The sequence below is a fragment of the Lottia gigantea genome, assembly GCF_000327385.1.
Source record: "Lottia gigantea unplaced genomic scaffold LOTGIsca_60, whole genome shotgun sequence".
Taxonomy (NCBI): Eukaryota; Metazoa; Mollusca; class Gastropoda; family Lottiidae; genus Lottia; species Lottia gigantea.
Window position 1 is genome coordinate 1,044,649 of NW_008710050.1, and position 19,514 is coordinate 1,064,162.

At 34.7% G+C, this 19,514-nt stretch overlaps 2 protein-coding genes across 2 annotated transcripts; both read left to right on the forward strand.

Moving 5' to 3' along the window:
* Positions 1 to 5,895: 5,895 nt before the first annotated feature.
* On the forward strand, positions 5,896 to 17,426 carry LOTGIDRAFT_235169 (hypothetical protein; the record flags this gene model as incomplete). Its single annotated transcript, XM_009064134.1, has 9 exons — positions 5,896 to 5,981; positions 9,512 to 9,636; positions 11,732 to 12,132; positions 12,495 to 12,548; positions 13,972 to 14,110; positions 14,468 to 14,583; positions 15,240 to 15,318; positions 15,803 to 16,131; positions 16,322 to 17,426. The coding sequence occupies 9 exons, from the start codon at positions 5,896 to 5,898 to the stop codon at positions 16,337 to 16,339; spliced, it is 1,347 nt and encodes a 448-aa protein (XP_009062382.1). The 3' UTR covers positions 16,340 to 17,426.
* Positions 17,427 to 17,748: 322 nt separating this feature from the next.
* LOTGIDRAFT_79663 (hypothetical protein) lies at positions 17,749 to 17,964 on the forward strand (the record flags this gene model as incomplete). The annotated part of the gene is made up of 1 exon (XM_009064055.1): positions 17,749 to 17,964. A coding segment is annotated over one exon (216 nt), but the record flags the coding sequence as incomplete, so codon positions are not given.
* Positions 17,965 to 19,514: the final 1,550 nt, after the last annotated feature.

The window sequence follows — 19,514 nt, forward strand, 5'->3', positions numbered from 1 at the left end:
TTATTTGTATCGTCCATGTATGAACGAAGATTAAAGTTGTTTTAACAATTAAAGGTTATATATTGCGAAACTACGCTTATGTGCGAAAATTCTATTTGTTCAAAAACAAGTCGTATGAACATACTTTCGTTTTGTTTTTATTTGGCTCATTAAAATCATGTAATGACTCATGAAACGAAACAATGACATTTTTTGTCTTCAATTTAATAAAATTTGATTATTCTGAGTAGAATATTTTCGAAACATGTGGAATTCTACTTTTCACAGCGGCAGAAATAACACCATTGCCAGAAATGTACTTTTCAGGATGAAAATATGACGCCGTGTTCGTCTTCAATCATTGTGTAAAATTCCTTCGCCTGGCGTCAACGTGTCTTCACCGACAGATTAAAATCATGTTAATTACCTGAAGAACACGACTATGATTAGTCAAATTAGTGTTTTACTACTTCTCTTTAACTCTTCATGTTGGAAGGTAATTTAGGTGTTTAGTATAATATCAAGGTTACTGTCAGACCACAATTAAATAATAATGAGGTTTTTATTGTTCATCTTGAAAATACAAAACTTTGGAATTTCCTGATTAAAACAAAAAGCTATCGACTTAGAAATATGTTAAAACAATCATCTTTTTATTATTATTTATCTTCATCAAAAGAGTTTTTGATTTTGTAAATTTTTCTGATCGTAAGGCTCTACATAAATACCAGACAGTAGCGTAATGGACGTAAATGAGATAAATGCCTCACTTTTTAAACGACGAACAAATTTAAGTGTCATTTATGTATTTTAAATCCATCTAGACACTTCTTATAACCCGGATTACGCAATGGCCTTGATGATGTTCTGTTACCAGTTTGTTTACTTTTATATTGTTTTAATTCAGTCATTTGAAATCGTTTTTAAATCGTATTTGGCGACTTGCGATTGACGCATGATATTTTTTTAGATTTTAATGAATGCAGACGTCTCCTGTTTGAAGTTTGATAATATTGTAGTTGTGCAGTCTTGTATTTTAAAGATCTTGAAATCAGATATTCACAATGAGAAAACTGTCTTCTCTGCCCCTTGTTCTACTTTTTATAAGTAACCTGAAATTTCCAAATGTAAAACTCTTATCAATTTTTTATCAATTGTCAGTCGTACCAGCTGTAATGTGAACGAACAATCCCGGATTGATTCATGTTAAGATGTTTGGCCAAGGACAAGTAGCTACACAGGATCATCGGAAGCCTACGTTGTTATCCTTATTTGCTACTCTTGCGACAAAAAGTTATTTCTTTCTTTGTCGCAGCAACAGAAAGCTCCTGCCTTCATAGCTGTATAGAGGTATGTACAATAAATACTGCCAAATATCTATTGTCTTCTCAACTTCCACGAACAATTCTATGAATACCATAATAACTTTATTTACTATGTGGACTCTCTGAAATGGTGCCAAAGCTTATTGAGTGCTCAAGAACTGTTTTGTTCTGGACTGAGTATTACTGCACTCTACTATCACTTTAAAGTTGTTAGTCTAGTAAGGTACGAGGAACGTAGTATTATAATGTTCTTGTCGTTTGTAATTATGATACAGGTTCATCAACACTCGACATATTTTACATACAAATGACATTTTATATCATAGTATATGTAACAAATATGTGCATCGATGCGTTTTATTATCATGCAGAAAAATTCGTCATTTTAATCCTAAACTTGTATAAAATTAAGTTTTAAACCACTTTCGAGACAAGTTTAAAGACGTACACTTTTCTGTCTAGATATAGTGACCCAGGATGGTTGTTAGACGCATTCCAATGTCTTCCTCATTATTTTGTCTTTTAGAATGATCCAGGATGGCTATTGAACTCATTTCATGTCTACCTCATTGATTTTATCATCTTGAATGATTCAGGTTAGCTGTTGGACTCATTTCATGTCTACCTCATTGACGCTTTTCTTTCACTGTCTCTTTGATTTTTTCATCTTAAAAGATACTGGATGACTCACTGATTTTGTCAGTTCGTGATCCATACTTTATCGATTGCGGTTTTAATGTACATAAATCGTTTTTCTTATGATTGATTGATATATGCTCACAACACCAGGCATTAAAGAACTCAACGATAAGAAATTTTAAAATGGGAATATCGGGTCATCCTCATTTTTGGCATACAACCTTCAAAATAACCGCCTGAAAGATCTCATCTCATCTGCAGCTAACTGTATTGTTATCAGACTAAAACTCGAACACTCGTTATAAATGTGAAGTTTTGTTTGTATTATAAACGTGTTATTGGTCTCACTTACTGGATTATGATGTTTTTGTGAAGGTAAAAATTAGTTCCGGTGGCCTTACCCCACCTTCTCACTATCTTACTACCCCCTAGTTGTAGCACGTGATCGTTGACTTCCCTTCACTGGTCTGTATACTACGTCACTTCCGACACCTTCTAGATATTAAACTTCTTTTCATTGTCCTAATTTTCTGCTCTTGATTGAGCTAAGACGACGGACACTGTCATACTGTGCGTATTTTACCAGACGGCTTTATTTTCTGCTTAGTACGTGGTATAGTTTAGTTTCCGACATTTTTTAAATGTTATGTTAGAGATCAAGGCTAATTTTCCAAGATAACACAGATATAAAGCAAGTTAGCAGAACTTTACTAATAATGATGTTTATTTATTAAATTAGATAATTAACTACAAAAATCTTCATCAAAGACAAGTTAATTATTTGGAGGTATATTTCTAGTATTTTAATGTGTTTTAAAATGACCTCTTAGAGAGTGATCTAGTCTATACACTTACTGTATAAGTTTAACTAATTTAATAAGTCAAGAATCCAGCTGTTAAAACTTTGACAGTGTTATAATTTCACAGTCTGTACCGAGGAAGAAAAACCATTGAAACATAATCACTAATCCCAGTCATAATGAAATGAATGGAGTTTTACGTCCTACCCGACTGAGATAATGGTACCTGTAGGACGTAAAACAGAGGTTCGGGTAGTAGGATACCTCCTGAATACGTTTCATCTCTCAGTTCATTGACTCAATATAGTACAAAACAGTCAAACTTATAACTGCCTTGTTTTAATATATTAAGTTCACATGCCCGACAGAGTCGAGGTTGATTTTTACACGTTTTTTTATAATTTATAATGATATTTCGACATTTGAGGTGAACGTTTTATAGATTTAAAAATAAAATTATCAGTGAATATTACAACGTATGTCTAATATGTTTTTATAGTAAATTGTATGTAATTTTTTGTATTTTGGAAGTTTTGTGAGGTCACACCCTGGGTGAGCTCGATGTTGTGGTCGGATATAACACGTCCACACTAATTACTTTTTTTTTATCGTTATAATGTGGTCGGAGACGGAAGAGCGACCCGTTACATTTTTAGTCAATGTCGTAGCGGACTGCGTAATCTCGTATAACAATGTGGTCATCGGATCATGGTCAACTATTTTTAGATTTTTTGTGGCCAAACTGACCTTAAAGTACAAAAAAAAAGTAGGACAAAAATTTTTTTGCACACTTGGGTAATAGCATGTTTTATTCCTAAATAGAGATCATATTACATTACTGAACATGATTTTATACTGTACTACTCCAGGATCTTATTATAAACAACATTGCAAACAACTTACAATGTTCATCACCTGGTGAAACAACAATGTAATTTGTTGAAACGTCGTGTACAATGCAACACAAGGAGAAGTATAACAGTACACATAAATACGAAGAAACTGTATTTGAAAAAATTCCAACCATACTTATATATTTAGTACTAAATAATATCGTGAAATATAGTGAGTTTTTTTTTATCTTGCCCAGACTAGCGCAAATAAATTACTGACTTTACCATTGCACATACGATTCTACTTTTTATTATGGAACTAGAAATACTCAGCCATTTGTTGAATCAAACTGTGTATTATATTCGCAAATATACAGTTATCGAAAAAGCAAACATTGGACATTTTTATCGGTTGAAAAGTGCGGATTGTTCTTGCAATTATAAAATTATCAAAAAAGCAACCAGCTCTTCGCTGGCAAATACACAATTTCAGGAATAAAAGTGTCAGTAGGTTTCTAGTTCAGTGTGTAATTAATGGCCATATTAATTATGTCGGTGATAATCAATGGCGAGTGGTGATTATTGATGTTCAGTCATTGACAGGGAGTTCGAGATAAACTTGAAAAACTTGTCAAACTCTAGCAAATCGTATGTTATTTGACTATTTCATTCTCTCAATCTGATCTCCTTTCTTGGATGTTATAAATATTGTTAAAGTAGGACTTAAAAATCATTTCATTAAAAATTGATGTCATTAAAAATTTAGGTTAAGACTCCAGATATAACATGGTTTTCCAAGTCATATTAAAATCTCCTTTGTATCAATGCTCTGTCTCAACCGAACAGCCCTATTAGGTGCAAGAAGAAAGATAATCTCTTAATTATGACGTATGTCAGAACTTCCTAAAACATTGCATAGGTTTGAAAAGGTCATGACTCTTGAAGAAAGCTGACGCAAGCAATAAAGGTGTTTATCGTAAAATCCCAATTTGTTTTGTTTCTTTTGAACATACAAGAATAAGAAAGTCACACGAAGCTCAACATAATTTCAAGAACTCCGAAACCATTACATTAATTTTTTGTAAAAAAGTTCTTTGGCGTAAACGGTGATGCACAACACGCCAGAATATGGTAGTCTACTTCAGTCCCGTTGTTTCACAGCCGTTACGATTGGTACTAATACCTGCTATATTATGTTTTGTTGTCCTGTCTTGGTGAAGAAAGAAGATAGATAGTTTCTGTGTGTTATATTTTTAAATGGACCAGGAAATGAATTTAAAACAACATTAAAGAGTTGATTTATTATAATTAATCATATACCCATTGCGTTAGGATTATTTTAGACCAAATATAACATGTACGGCGACGTGAAGTGTTGGTAGACCTACCATTCCGCTGATTCCCACAAATTTAGTTTTGCCTGTGGCTTGCAAAAGAAGACTTAAAAGGTCGAATTGAGTTTAATGTCTTTTTTTTAAGTTTCTGTTTTAATAATTTTTGAAAAAGTGGATTGTGACGTTTAGTGGTGACTGACAGACAGACGGCTCGCGCGATGATTGAAGATGTTACAGATGTATTCTAGCTGGAGACTTGAGCCTCACGAACACATTTTGTTGTCAGACTCAGACTGTTGAGGATTAACTAACTCTCTACTGACCTGCAGTAAACTCACCATCTACAATAATGTGGCTCATACTAAAAAACTTTCGCAATTTTCTGTAAGCATGTGAGATTTTAGATCAAATATAGCTTTTACATTTTGGGCGCTGTTTTGATAAACTCTTGTGATTTTGGATTTTTTTGCTTTTTGAACGTCCAACTTTTAAAAAAGCCTTGCATTTATTATTTGGGATTATAGTTTAGTTTGTGGAAATTAGTTCGATTGGATTTCGTTCCTTGCAAGGCTTCTTGTGTTTCATAGATGATGGAGAATTGAAGAAGTGTGCAGATACCGTGACGATTTGACCGTGTGCATTCGACGTTTCTTCCTCTACCTCAGTTGTTCAGAGATTAGTACAACACGGTGGCTTTACGGACGTCTGACAATTCTCTTGATAGATAGTTAACGCAAGCAGTCTCGACCTTTTTTAGTCGATCTTTTGTGGAATCGCAGAAGGACCTACTTGTAGTAGTGTTTAGCTTAAGAGACTCTTTCAGGCAGAGTTTGAAGAGCTTTTTCAGCAAATGTTGTTGAAGGATTTAAATACTATGAACGAGGTTGGATATGGTCCACATTTCTCTCAGCGAATCTTCTAATCTGGATATGCTCAAAAGTTTTACCGCCCCTCTGTGGATTCTATGTTTGTGGACACTGTCATTATGAAGTTGTATGCCAAGAATGGAGAAATCGCCAATACCACACGTATTCCCAAATTTGCTGTCCAGCGAAAATCTCTATTAAGAAGGTAAATTTTTATACTTATTTTCAGCTTGAGAAGGTACTCTCGTGGACCTCGAAACACAAGACAAACATGTGAGCTGTTTTCTAGTGGCTTTTGTTTGCTATTGACACGTGGATTTGATTTGCGACCGAGGGTAAGGACCCAATGGTTCAATTATTCAATTTGAAACATGAAATGGTACCCCACCGTAGCAATTCCAGAGTTCAATATTTATGCATGCGTTGAAGTTGCTTTTCTATACCAAATCCTTTTGAAACGCAGTCCGGTTTTGTCTAGTAGTTGCTATTTTAGCGACCAGTTCAATACTTAATGGTACAGCAGGGAAGATTTGATTTAGTTCATGGCGTTATTTATATCTTTGTTGGGGGAGGGGCGGGGAATTACCAGGATTCATAAACTTTATTTTCGACTGAGGGGTAAGGATTCTAGGATTCATAAACCTAGACAGGCTTTTCTTTTCCAATTAATGAATTGTTTAAGATAATCTTTAACGTATATTACACGAGGCCTCGGTTTATTGTTTCAGCCAAAAGACAAAACATTTTGATTACGATTAAACCTTAGTCATAATTTGATGTCACTCTGACAAGCCAACATTATTGATCAGGGATCTATATTTTAACTGTAGATGATATTTATAAATTATTACATACTTAATACTGTCATTCTCTCTCTCGCCTTGTCAGTTAACGTTGATTTGGACCAGGGTGTTATCAAACCCCAGTTGTTATATTACAATATATAATGTTGACATGCAGAGGGTTATCTTACGCTGTAAATTACCAACCCTTGCATTTGTGTACCTGCTACTGTATCGATTGCTTACCTATCATCTGTCTTAGGTTAGTTGGTTGGTTTGTAAATGACAAGTTAACTTCCACTTCCAAGTTTCAGCCACATCTTTTAAACACCTATATCTTGCACCTTGTTCTATCATAAATCTTTACTTTGTGACCTAGGCCAGTGCTTTTATGAGACTATGTTCTCATCACCATCTAACACAGTATGAGTACTGTAGTACTACGATACGACCGCGATCTGTAACAAAAGTCCAAAAGGTAGCCTTTTTTATTCAGTGTTTTACGATTTTTGCAAATCGAAAACATGACAGAGTCTATTTGCACTATTCTCAATTGACTGTTTAACTGTCGCGCATTATCACCCAAAGTTGTCACTGAGCTTTCTTTCACAGACTGTATCTGTTCTGTAATCAACCTCGATCTGTGCTTTCGGTATCCTGAATTTCACCTACGTTCTAGAATTTCCAGTGACACGTAGACTGTAAATTTAAGTTTATGAGAGGTAAATCTTGTATGCCAACTTCCTTACCTTGACGTTTTAAAACCCAGTGTAGTTTATAACTTGCCGACTTCATAAATTATATTCTATATCTTCACGACAAGCAATTCTTTTCAATCTAAATACGACCAATTATACACGTTTTACCGTTCCAAGTTCCCGTTTCACAAAAAGTCACGATCTATCCGATCTTCTGTAAATTCGTATCGTAAGATTGTTTGTGAAACAGGGACCATGGTTGTCTTGAAGGGTTTCTTTGGAGAATTTCTAGCTATGTGTTTCGGGGATATTGGTAGCTTCTTTTTGTAAATTTCTGTCCGATTCCAGTAATTCAAGATTTTTTTTTTCATCAGATTCTGCCCCAAATCACCATAGCAAATATTTTAAGTGTAGCTAAATTTAAACTAGATAGTTTTTCTAGTTAACCATTCACACGTAAACTGATGAAATGTAGGTAGGTTGGTAGATAACAAGTTAACGTTCGCTTCCAGCGGATGCTGATATCGCAAACTAGGTAGTTGTTGGTAGATGACAAGTTAACGTTCGCTTCCAGCGGATGCTGATATCGCAAACTAGGTAGTTGTTGGTAGATGACAAGTTAACGTTCGCTTCCAGCGGATGCTGATATCGCAAACTAGGTAGTTGTTGGTAGTCGTAGTAGTTGGTCTGATGAAATGTTCAAACTAGACCGTTTTATAGAACCATTGCAATTTGAAGAATCCCTTACAACAAAGAAATCAACTCATTCAGTGGTTAATGACCAGTACTCTCAGTATTTTTTGTTTTTCATAATAAACTTCATGAACCATCGTCTGTTACGTATTGTCTTTTATCCTTTTTTCTAAATGGCCTTGGTCTTTACTGTAAGAAAAAGACGTTGACCAACCCAAAAACCTTCAAGTTAGCAAAATTAATGATAATGAAGTTAAAGTGACATATTACTAGGTTTGGAATGCAGTAAATGACTTCCTTTAGAATATTTTAATTTTCTCGATAAACTGGTTTTTACTGATGTTTAATGTTTGTGCCATTTTTTATTTAAATGAGGTGCCATGAAAAATTTTAACTGGCTACATCTACCCAGCACTGTTTACAAGACATTGGCGTAGTTTAAAATTTTAGCAACATAATTATATTGAGTGTTACATTGAAATGTGGTCGAATGGATTTGATAATCACGGAGGTTATTTTATTGCACTTCATGTAACCCATTATAATAAAAAAATATAATTGATGGCCAAGTTTTTAAATGTTACACAAGTATCAATAAAAACTTATAAATAGTTACAAAACATATCTTTAGTTATGATTAAATGACTTGTTTTTAACTGAATTAAAGAGAAGATCGATCATGATTTGTCAAGATGAACAATATACTATAATACATATAGTGATACATCATTATATTTTACCATAAATATAGATACATGATTACTGATACATAATACCACTGTCAATCATCATCCATCTATGTTATATCAAACTGTTATTGCCTCATTTGCATATTTTATGATGTCATAATCTAAATATGGACTTACTGTGAATATTATTGTCATCATTTGAATATTACGTGACGCGTAAAACCGATCATAACTTCTGGAAACTTTCAAGATTGCATTGTTAGTGCAAAAGCTTCATTATCATAAATTAGAGAAACGACCCTGAACATTCCGCTGAAGCTATACTTGGTCCATGGTATAAACAGGACAGTTGAAGCATGTTTTATTTAGTATCTATTGTTATCCATTAAAATTGCTCCACATAAATTTTCAAGCCTTTTTTTTATCTTGTCCTAGACAAGCTGCTTACTATATCTTCGGATCACTACAAATGCTAAGTTTGAGTAAAATTGGAATAGTACAAATATGTTCATGATTCACATAGAGCATTAAGAACATCTCCGTACGAGTTAAAGACAACCTTCGAAGCCCCGAAAGCAAGTTCTTCGGGCAAAAATCTCATAACTAGGTTAAAGATTCGGACAATCTCAGATATTTCGCGAAATTAATAATAACTATTCTAGAAGTATTATTATATTCCTGATGACAGTGTGAGAACCTCATTGAAACGTTGAATGTAATAAATATTCTACAAGTATTTATCCATGATAATAGTTTTATTTATTTTTAAATGAAATGAATGGAGTTTTACGTCCTACTTTTCGTATTATTTTTCTATAACTTTCGCTCCATTGATGTATTTTATTAATATTGTGATGTGTTTGTATATTTCAGATTTAGGAAACGACTATCTATATTACTCCACACCCATGTGGCTTTAATCCTCGTGTCGGTGTTAGCTGCTTTAGATGCATCATGTGTTATTGGTCAAATCATCTGCGATATCCTCATTATGAAAGGTTAGTTTATCTTTATCTCTTCATCTTTATCTCTTCCTTACATTGAAATAACAAGGCACTGAATTGAGACAATATTAAATTAATATTCTAACGCTTTGAATTGATTGGTTTGATACTAAAAGACGATAACGTCATACAGTGTACAATAAAGGAAATTTTGTACGAATTCAGCAATAGTTTAACCTTTTACGATTTGCAACTGAACAACCTGTAGCCCACGGGGCCTCTGTCAATTGTCCCACCAGAACGGTGAGCAACTTTTCCACATATACTCTCCGAAATGTTATTTACGATTGTTGACTATAGTATAAATATTAGCGAGCTAGTTTAACACCATGTAAATGATGTTCTTCCTCTATGTTTTTGTTGATTTGGTAATCCTTTGTTTGTAAACAACGTGATTAAAATACCAGAACCAAGTTGAGGTTACAGATTACTGGCCAGGGTTTTTAACCTTCTTATATTATTAGGAAATTAAAAATGTTATATTTGGACTGTGTTTGGGGGTTGAGTTTATTTGCCCAATCGCAGAGTGGCTTCAGGTTCTCCAGTCCAGAGGCAGTCAGACTACACTACCACGATATATTTCAATACGCGTATCGTATCGCGAGGTCATGTATCGATACTTGGCGATACCTTTTATTCCATAAAAAAGTGTGGATTTTTATAAATTGTTTTACGATATAACAAGTTTTTGACTGAAATTGTTAGAAAGCTTTTATAAGACAGTGGACGCTAACCACTTCTATCAACTATTACGTTACCAAATATATATAGAAACTTTGAAGATAAAATGTTGATTTTTATCCCATTACCCCATAGCGTAACATGTATCGTATCTTGACCCTTGTATCGCGATATGTATCGTATCTTGACCCTTGTATCGCGATATGTATCGTATCTTGACCCTTGTATCGCGATATGTATCGTATCTTGACCCTTGTATCGCGATATGTATCGTATCTTGACCCTTGTATCGCGATATGTATCGTATCTTGACCCTTGTATCGCGATATGTATCGTATCTTGACCCTTGTATCGCGATATGTATCGTATCTTGACCCTTGTATCGCGATATGTATCGTATCTTGACCCTTGTATCGCGATATGTATCGTATCTTGACCCTTGTATCGCGATATGTATCGTATCTTGACCCTTGTATCGCGATATGTATCGTATCTTGACCCTTGTATCGCGATATGTATCGTATCTTGACCCTTGTATCGCGATATGTATCGTATCTTGACCCTTGTATCGCGATATGTATCGTATCTTGACCCTTGTATCGCGATATGTATCGTATCGTGACATGATTGACGATACCCATACACTACTAGTCAAAAACATACCTGAAGTGTTCCTGAATGAGTCGAGGCTCGTGGATTGAAGAAGGTTGGGGCTTTCCCACCTGGAAATATCTATTTAACATATACTCTCCTGCATTTTTTATAAGGCAGGGCACTTTAGGGGTCGGGGCCAGTGGACAGTCCCTGTGAAAGTTGTCCCTACCCCTTCTCATACTGTAGAGTTGACAAATTCCATATTATACACATTTCATTATGAATCTTCAATGCATTTGAGTTACAAATTAAGAATTATATTCTACATTGTGAAGTGTTGATTTAATTTCATTTTTTCATCATACTTCGTGACGTTAACTGATTTCAGATGAAACTTAAGCTACGAAAGATTACCGGTGACAAAAACTAGTTAAATGTAGCCTACTTCCTTTCAAAGATATATTAAGATGGGAATGATAATGAAATCCACATTTTAAGAGCATACGAGACATTTATAATGGATTACAATCGGAAAGTTTTAAATGGAAGATCTTAAATTCTTTGTTTGATCATTTCAAAACTTGTGGAGGCATGACAGAGATATATAATTAAAGTTACGGTGTGCGCCAATTTCGGGTTTTTATATGATATTTATACGTTATTGACCCCAAATATATATCAGAATGCACAATTCAGTTTTAGAAAATATTCTTGGGAGAACCCTCTAGAAAGTTGACTGCTGGTGAGTATTTTGAGCTTAAGACTCGCATATATATCCATTATATAATAAATATACCATATTACTGTATTTCAGAAAAACTTCATGAATGGGAACTGTTTGATGCAAAACTGTCACCGTTATTGGTGGATGAAATTCCAAGGTTGAATACTAGTGATTATGAACCGGGTGGACCGGGATTACATAAATTCTATGAAATATTGGCTGGTCTGGAGAACCACCATTTAACTCATAAAAGCCCAAATGAGAAACATAGTCTACATCATCTTATTCATCATCACGATCAGCAGGTGCTCGGGGATCTTACCCACAATACCACACACCCTCCACCGCATCAGGCACACAGTCATAGTAGGCGGAAACGGGCTATCGTGGAGGTCCACAGTCACGAGGAGGACGGCCATGGCGTACTACACGAATTGAATCATGCTTTCCATTTAGGCAGTATGATTATTCTGTCTATTTTACTTTTTGAGGTAAGTTATTGAATTTTCTCTGTCTTCTATAAATGTGTTTGATATGAACATTAATGCATATCTGCTTGTGTATCTTTAAGCTACTGTAAAACTGTTTCAGATACTGGCTTCGTACTTTGTTAACGTTGTAAGAGAATTACATGAAACAAAACGTAGGACAGACATTGTTACAAGTTCAAGAAGAAGCGAAAAAAGTCTAGACATTATTTTAAGGAATATATTACTAATATGCAATTACTATTACTAAAACAGCAGTAATCTTGGACCTATACAAGTAATTCTGACGATGCTAAAACTCCTAGTGTATATTGTAGAATATCAAAATATCTCTAATGAATGTACATATATTAATCTCATTTCAGACCTTACTAAAAACTTTTGCCATGGGAAGAAAAATTCTGATGCACAAACTTGAGGTAAGTAAGAATTGTAGCTAACTACTCTTTAGGTCAATGTTTCCGCCCTATTTCAGCCTTCACACCCCTGGAGCAATCATCTGGACTTTTCACACCCCAAAAATTTGTTTTATCCACATTTCCAGCATGTGATGATCTGAGGTGCTCTCTCAACTCAAAATAAAATCTTCTCCTACACCAGTTGGCCACACCCCTGGCACCCTAGTCCCATACCCCCAGGGGGTGAAAACACCCAGGTTGGGGACCAGGTCTCTAGACAATAATGCAATTTAAATTTGTCCATGATCAATTCTGTGATGATTCCAGAAACTTTTGAAGGAATCTAAAACATGTAACAAGCCATTTAACTTTTTGTTTCTACAATTTGTTGTCTTCTGATTTCCGATTACTGAGACTGATGTCGTAAACGAGGCTATTGTTGTCCTTTTACCCTGTCAGAGCCGTCTGAAATTGCTTGCTTTTGTTTGCAAGAAGCATCTTGTTTAGATATACTTATTAACTATTATTGTGGTTATGCTGGTAGATTTATTAATATTATCTCCAAATGAGATTTATGTCCATAATGATTAGAGACAAAAACACTAGACTTGAGTGTGAGCGATAGGACAGTCAAGTGCCACTCGAGCGGTACTTCACAATTACAAACAAACAAACGGTAGCTCATATACTCGGATACAACAAAAACTAGGAGTGTGTTGAACGTTTGAAATTTGACATCAAGAAGCGAATCATTTTGATATCTGATAATTCAAATTGACGTGAAGTGTTCGATGTAAGTGGACAAATTAGAATTTAGACTGAAATTTGCAAGACTGGAGAAAGGTACAGGGTTATTTTAAACAACAACTCAAAGAGCCTCATAACTTTCTCTGACGTTTATAATCTTACATGTATTTTAAAAAATAGAAATAACTTCATAATATAAAGACTGAGTTGTTTCAAGACTTTCTTGGTTAAAAAATCTTACAATTTATACACAATACATACTTTGTAATACCATACTATCAAATACTTTGAATAAAAACTTGTTCTTTAAACAGAAAATTAAAATATAACTTCGACAGCAATTGCCCATCTTGGTGTTATATTCTACTTTTCTGCTATATAGTTTGGATGGATTAATGAAGACGGTTATAGGTTACTGGTGGCTGTAGCTCCCTTAAGCAACGTTACAATGATCATATAGCTGTGAATAATCGTACCAATGCTAAGAAACATGTGGTGCTGTAGCTCTTCAAGTCAATATGTTTTTGAAGAGGTGCCAGAAAAAATTCTGGTGAAAATTTGTTTATTTTTGAACCCTTTGATAATAGATCAAATCTCTTTTCTGTTTGATACTCTCAAAATAATTCCATTGCCCAACCTTACAACTATAGTTTACCGATTACAAATCTACAATTAATTACCCGTTTCTTTCTTGCAGGTTTTCGACGCTTTCGTTGTAACAGTTTCTTGGTGTCTGGATATAGCATTCTGGGAAGGTATCTGGGAACATCCGGGTACTGAAGCTGCTACTATATTGATATTTATTTTACCATGGAGAGTCGTCAGGATTGTAAATAGTAAGTAACTTGATTGTTAAATTATAGGGATTCTCAATTCTTTATGTGTATCAGGGACACTGATAGACTCGATTAATGTGTTTTAACTTGTCAGCTGTGGTTCTTAAAATTAAATAGCAATTAACAGACGTTTCCAGCTCATAGTTCCTTAGATATTATTCGGCGTCATATACTGATAAACAGTTTAAAAATTTACGACAGACACCTGACTAAAAATAGGAATGATTCAAGTTAGCCATAAATTACCACGATACACACTAATAACTATAACACCAGTTTACAATGTGCTAATAGAACGAGATGCGATGTCAGGTGTCACAATTACATCTAATACGTCCTTCACAATTTCAATTTTAGGTTTCGTTTTGGTCATTCAAGAAAAGGATAACGTACAGTTAAAAATCATCAAACAACGTCTTCGATTAAATTTTAAGAAAACGAAAGAAATTACCGAGAAGTTGAACACATACAGGGTAAGTTAAAGACAGACGACAGTCGGTCTAGTTGGGAGACACGACTAAAGCATCGACTACATAACTCGGCTATTTTAAGAAATTATCGCCTGTGGGGGAAAGATAATTTCTGTACAGTGACATGTTTTAATGTGTATTTTGATCCATGTCGTTGACAGTTATGATGGAGTTGACGGTTATCAAGAATTCGTTTTGATGTTTGTGACCACCATATCAATGAAATACATGCATGTGAATGTACAATGGCAGGGCGTCGTCTTAGTTTTTTCTTTTATTTATTATTATTTGAAATAATAAGCGTCGTCGTAGCCTCATCAGTACTGATTTTATACCACCGGTTCGACTTCTAAAACTACGTATCAGTAAACCATTTCTATTAAACAAAATAGTATATCCATCGATACTGTAATCCTTATCCATACTAGTAAATGAAAGGGTGCATAACATTGGCACCGGTTTGAAAATCACAAGTGTTGTATCTGATCACGTTGTTGAATTCCATAACAGGAGATAGTTTCTGTCTCTCTCTGATGAGGACTTTTTCTAGAATGAGTCTATTCATAAACGAGTGGACTCAACGGCATCAGCCAACGCGATCCATTCTCTTTATATTATTATTGATCAAACCCTTTATGATATATATAATATTTCTATAGGTTGAGAGCAAGCAGCTTCAAGGTTTATGTAGGAAACATGGTGCTACAGAAAATGAAATTAGCGCTTGTGGCCCTGGAGGTAAGTTTTTCACAATTACTGGCAGTATTCATACACATACAAACATAGGTTATATTTTACTGCATCATAACATACTAACAATATTGATCAAGATTTAGTAGTATATAAATCATAAACGATCGATATACTGTAAGTTATTCATCCGTTACAATCTTAAAACAACGAGTTTTATTGAAGGGTTGTAAAGAGGTTGTCTAAACTCTTTATGTGTGTCGGAGACACTGATAGCATCAATATCCAACATTCCAATTTTCAGTCATACTTCTGCGGAGAATCTACTAAAACAGCGTTTTATGATATATCTGTCGCAAATGTCCTTGGATTCTCAGATAGCTTTTGCGATAGTAAAGTTATTTACGGCAACATTTCTACCAGAACCAAAGACATCTGACGCAAAATTTGAATGGTGCAAAACGAAGTCATAAATGTGAAGACATGACATGTGAATAAACTATGAGATATTAAATAACTATTGTCATTTCAGGTCGACGACGAAGAAGTAGCGTCATGCCAGCCCTAGATACACTAGCCTCAATAGCCTTGGTAGGAGCAATAGGAAACCATCCAAGTTTAACTCTTAGTGATTCGTCAGATGAGGATGACGAACCTCTGAAGTACGATCTATCCAGAGAAGTTTCACTAGATCCTTCAATAGCTTCATTTGCTACTATAAATAGTATCGACAGCTCTCCCAGAAAACTGTCAGCTGTAGACAGCAATGGGCTTGATAATCCCATCTTTGTGGACGACGAGAAGTTGAGGAGGATGCAGGCCACAAGAACACAGTCGCTGCCTTCTGTTTATCTCACACCGGTAGGTAATCATTCCTTCTGTAGTTGCTCACAGACATTGATAAAATACTTCAAAATCTAGCCAAGAGGCTTAATGCTCAAAAGTCTTTGAACTTCGGCTTATAAAACTCAATGAGATACAAAAGGGGAATTCGTCGCCTCCAATTATCGCTTAAGGAATCCACAATAAGAATTAATATTGTATTTTTCAGGAGTTGACGCGACTCTGATGAAAACGGAGTGAGACAAGGTGGCGTTATTTGTCCTTAATTTATTATGATTAGTATCAATGAATTTACTAATCGAGAAGAAACCAATTTTACGCTGTGATTTTACTACATTTTGCTCATTATTTTATCGTTTACCTGATGGTGCTCTGACTGAATGGTTTTGGAGACGTTTTTCATCATTTCTGCCAATTCGAGATCACTTTAATGTCTTCCAAAATACTTTTGAATGAAGAATTTGGAAAGCATGTGAAGTATGGAAAGCGACAAAGCATGGTTGAGAATTGGGAGATTATATTTTTGAGGAACCATATCGGGAAAGTATATTTGAAATGCCGATGGTCATTGAAATGGGTGGAAAGGTGTTTTCTTTTGTTGATCCAATACCACTATGTTTGATTTTGTGCATTTTCACATATTACCAGATTTCAGTGTTTGTGATTGATTATGGATTTGGGTATTCGAGATGGGTCGTGATTGAAGGATATTCGGATTGAAATGAAATGAAATGAATGGAGTTTTACGTCCTTCTTTTCTCGGATTGAAACACACGCTCATGTTAATATCTTGGATAAAGCAGATTTTGGATTAACATTTGTTTAAATGTATCTGAAAGCGGTGGTGGTTGTAACGCGATTTCATCCGAAGTGAAGTCATAAAAAAGACGACGGACGAAGTATAATTAGATGGAACAGCAAGTACATGGGGCGCACGCATTTTTATATGATTTTATTTTAAAAAAAGGGCAACATGATAAATTATTTTCTCAAATTTACACTAGCATGATCCTTCTAATAGGATTTGAATATTTGGGATATTTTATTTTCTCAAATTGAAATTTAAAGATAGGTTTCCGAGTGTACAGCTTGTATTTTCATAGATTCACAAATATGTAGGCCTATGCCAGTACAGATGAGCGCTCACACCGTCTTTAACGAATTTGTAGCCGTGGGTGCCTTTTCATCATTTCAAGGTTAACGAAGTAGTTTCGTTTCTTTTCCATTAATTGTATAAAATAAAATTAATTATATTTTTAAACAATCAGGGATATATTAATCTACGATTTTTGTAAATATTTATCATGTATTTTGTATAAAGTACTTTGACAGAATATTAACAGAAAACAAAACAAACATGTCGGTCTTCTGTAATTCCACTATTGCTTATTGTATATTGTGTGGCATTTTGACCTGGGTAGATTTTTTTTTTCTATTTTCTCCTGACAAACTTAATGTTATGTATTTTGCTTATTATTTTGTATTTTGTAATTTTGTATTCAAAATCGTTTAAGATCTTACGATTTTGAAAGGAGATTTACAATAATTCCAGAGCTGTACACTGTTCACAGCATATTTATTACTTCCGCAAAAAAGGCATCGTCATAACAATAGACTCATTTTGACACCTAACATTGTCATAAGTTAGCATTTGAACGGTTATATCTCATATTGGCACACTATTTTCTCATATTGGCACACTATTTTCTCATATTGGCACACTATTTTCGCATATTGGCACACTATTTCCTCATATTTGCACACTATTTCTTCATATTGGTACACTATTTCCTCATATTGGTACACTATTTCCTCATATTGGCACACTATTTTCTCATATTGGCACACTATTGTCAGCAAACGTTCGGCATCTGGATAACTATTGCTATATTATGGCACCTCGAATTGTGGTTGTTCGGTACTTTGATGACTAACGTGAGATATTGCCAGCCATTTGAAAATATTTGAATGAACCCAGTCTGGGATTACAATTAAACCAAACTTTCGTTCACTTTTTTTATTAGCTTTTATTTTTTTATTTAGCCACTTCGTGTAGGGTCTAAAGACTGGCCACTTGAACATTCATTTTGATGATACCGCCAGCCAGAAAGACTTATTGTTAACAGACTTTCTGTCGACGACTCTGATTGGCTGTATTCGCTAACTAGAAATCCTATCAAACCACTGCATTTACAAAGTGTCGTTATGTAAGAATAGTGGTATCGTCAAGGTATGAGACGAACTTCGTAATAGCTTGACATTGTGAAGACTGATTACCCATTATTTAAATTGAATCTTTGAATAGTTGCCACGACAACGACAATTTATTTTGCCATGAAATATAACTTACACCATTGTATTTACGTCATAAAGTTAGTAAGAAGGGCAATATGAACTACAATGCAGATTATACTATGAAAACATCTATGTAAATATATATTTGTCTGTATAGATATTGTAAATAAAAATTAGAAATTCATTTAAATCTATTTTCAAGTTTTTTATATTTTATAACAACTATTGAGAATGTAACATCTGTGTGAAATGGTTGGGCTGTTTTCAATCTATTTTAATCTATTCGCATGAATAACATGTAGTATATCGCCACACAAGATATTTATAGATTCTGTTAAAAAGAAAATAGTCAGGCTAATAAAGATGGGAAGAGCTATCCAGTGTAAAATGATGGAAATGTTGCCATGTCCACGTCATTTGCATCTCAATTGTTGTCGATTTCCCCTGACGGTGATTCTGTAATATGTACAGCCAGTAGAACACCCCCAGTGAGGATATATTTCCTTGCCAGTCCCTATTACCTGCATCACTAACTGCAGTATCTCAACGCTTTCCGGGATCGAAACCTGGCTATGTATTTTGAAAACAATCTTAACGCTACGATATCCCAGAAACAATGTTAGAAGTTAAGACCCTAGGACAGTCCTAGGACCCCCCCCCCCCCCCCCTCCCTCCTTCAATACTTCATACAGCGAGTTAAAGCTGAAGGTCCAGGGTACAATCCCGACATGGGTGGAGATGTACTTTCTGATTTATCAACTCGGTATACCCCCTGTCAGTGATGCTGGTCGGAGCGGCTGACATGGAAAAAGTTGTTCGGATAGGACAATAAACCAAGGCCAAGTGTTTTACACTGTGTGAAATCGAAAAAGAATAGGCTAATGAAGCTCTACTGACAAAATCTCCCTCATTGCACATTGCATAACGTTGTCAGTCTTCTTTTCCCATTTAGATGCAGAAACGTATGACGTAAAACATTAATTTCAATTTAATCTAGTCAACAGAATGTCGCCGAAAGTAAAACAGGATATTGTTCATTAAAAAGACTCATATAATCGTCCATATAAACCAATACAATCAACCGATATTCATACAACTAGATTACC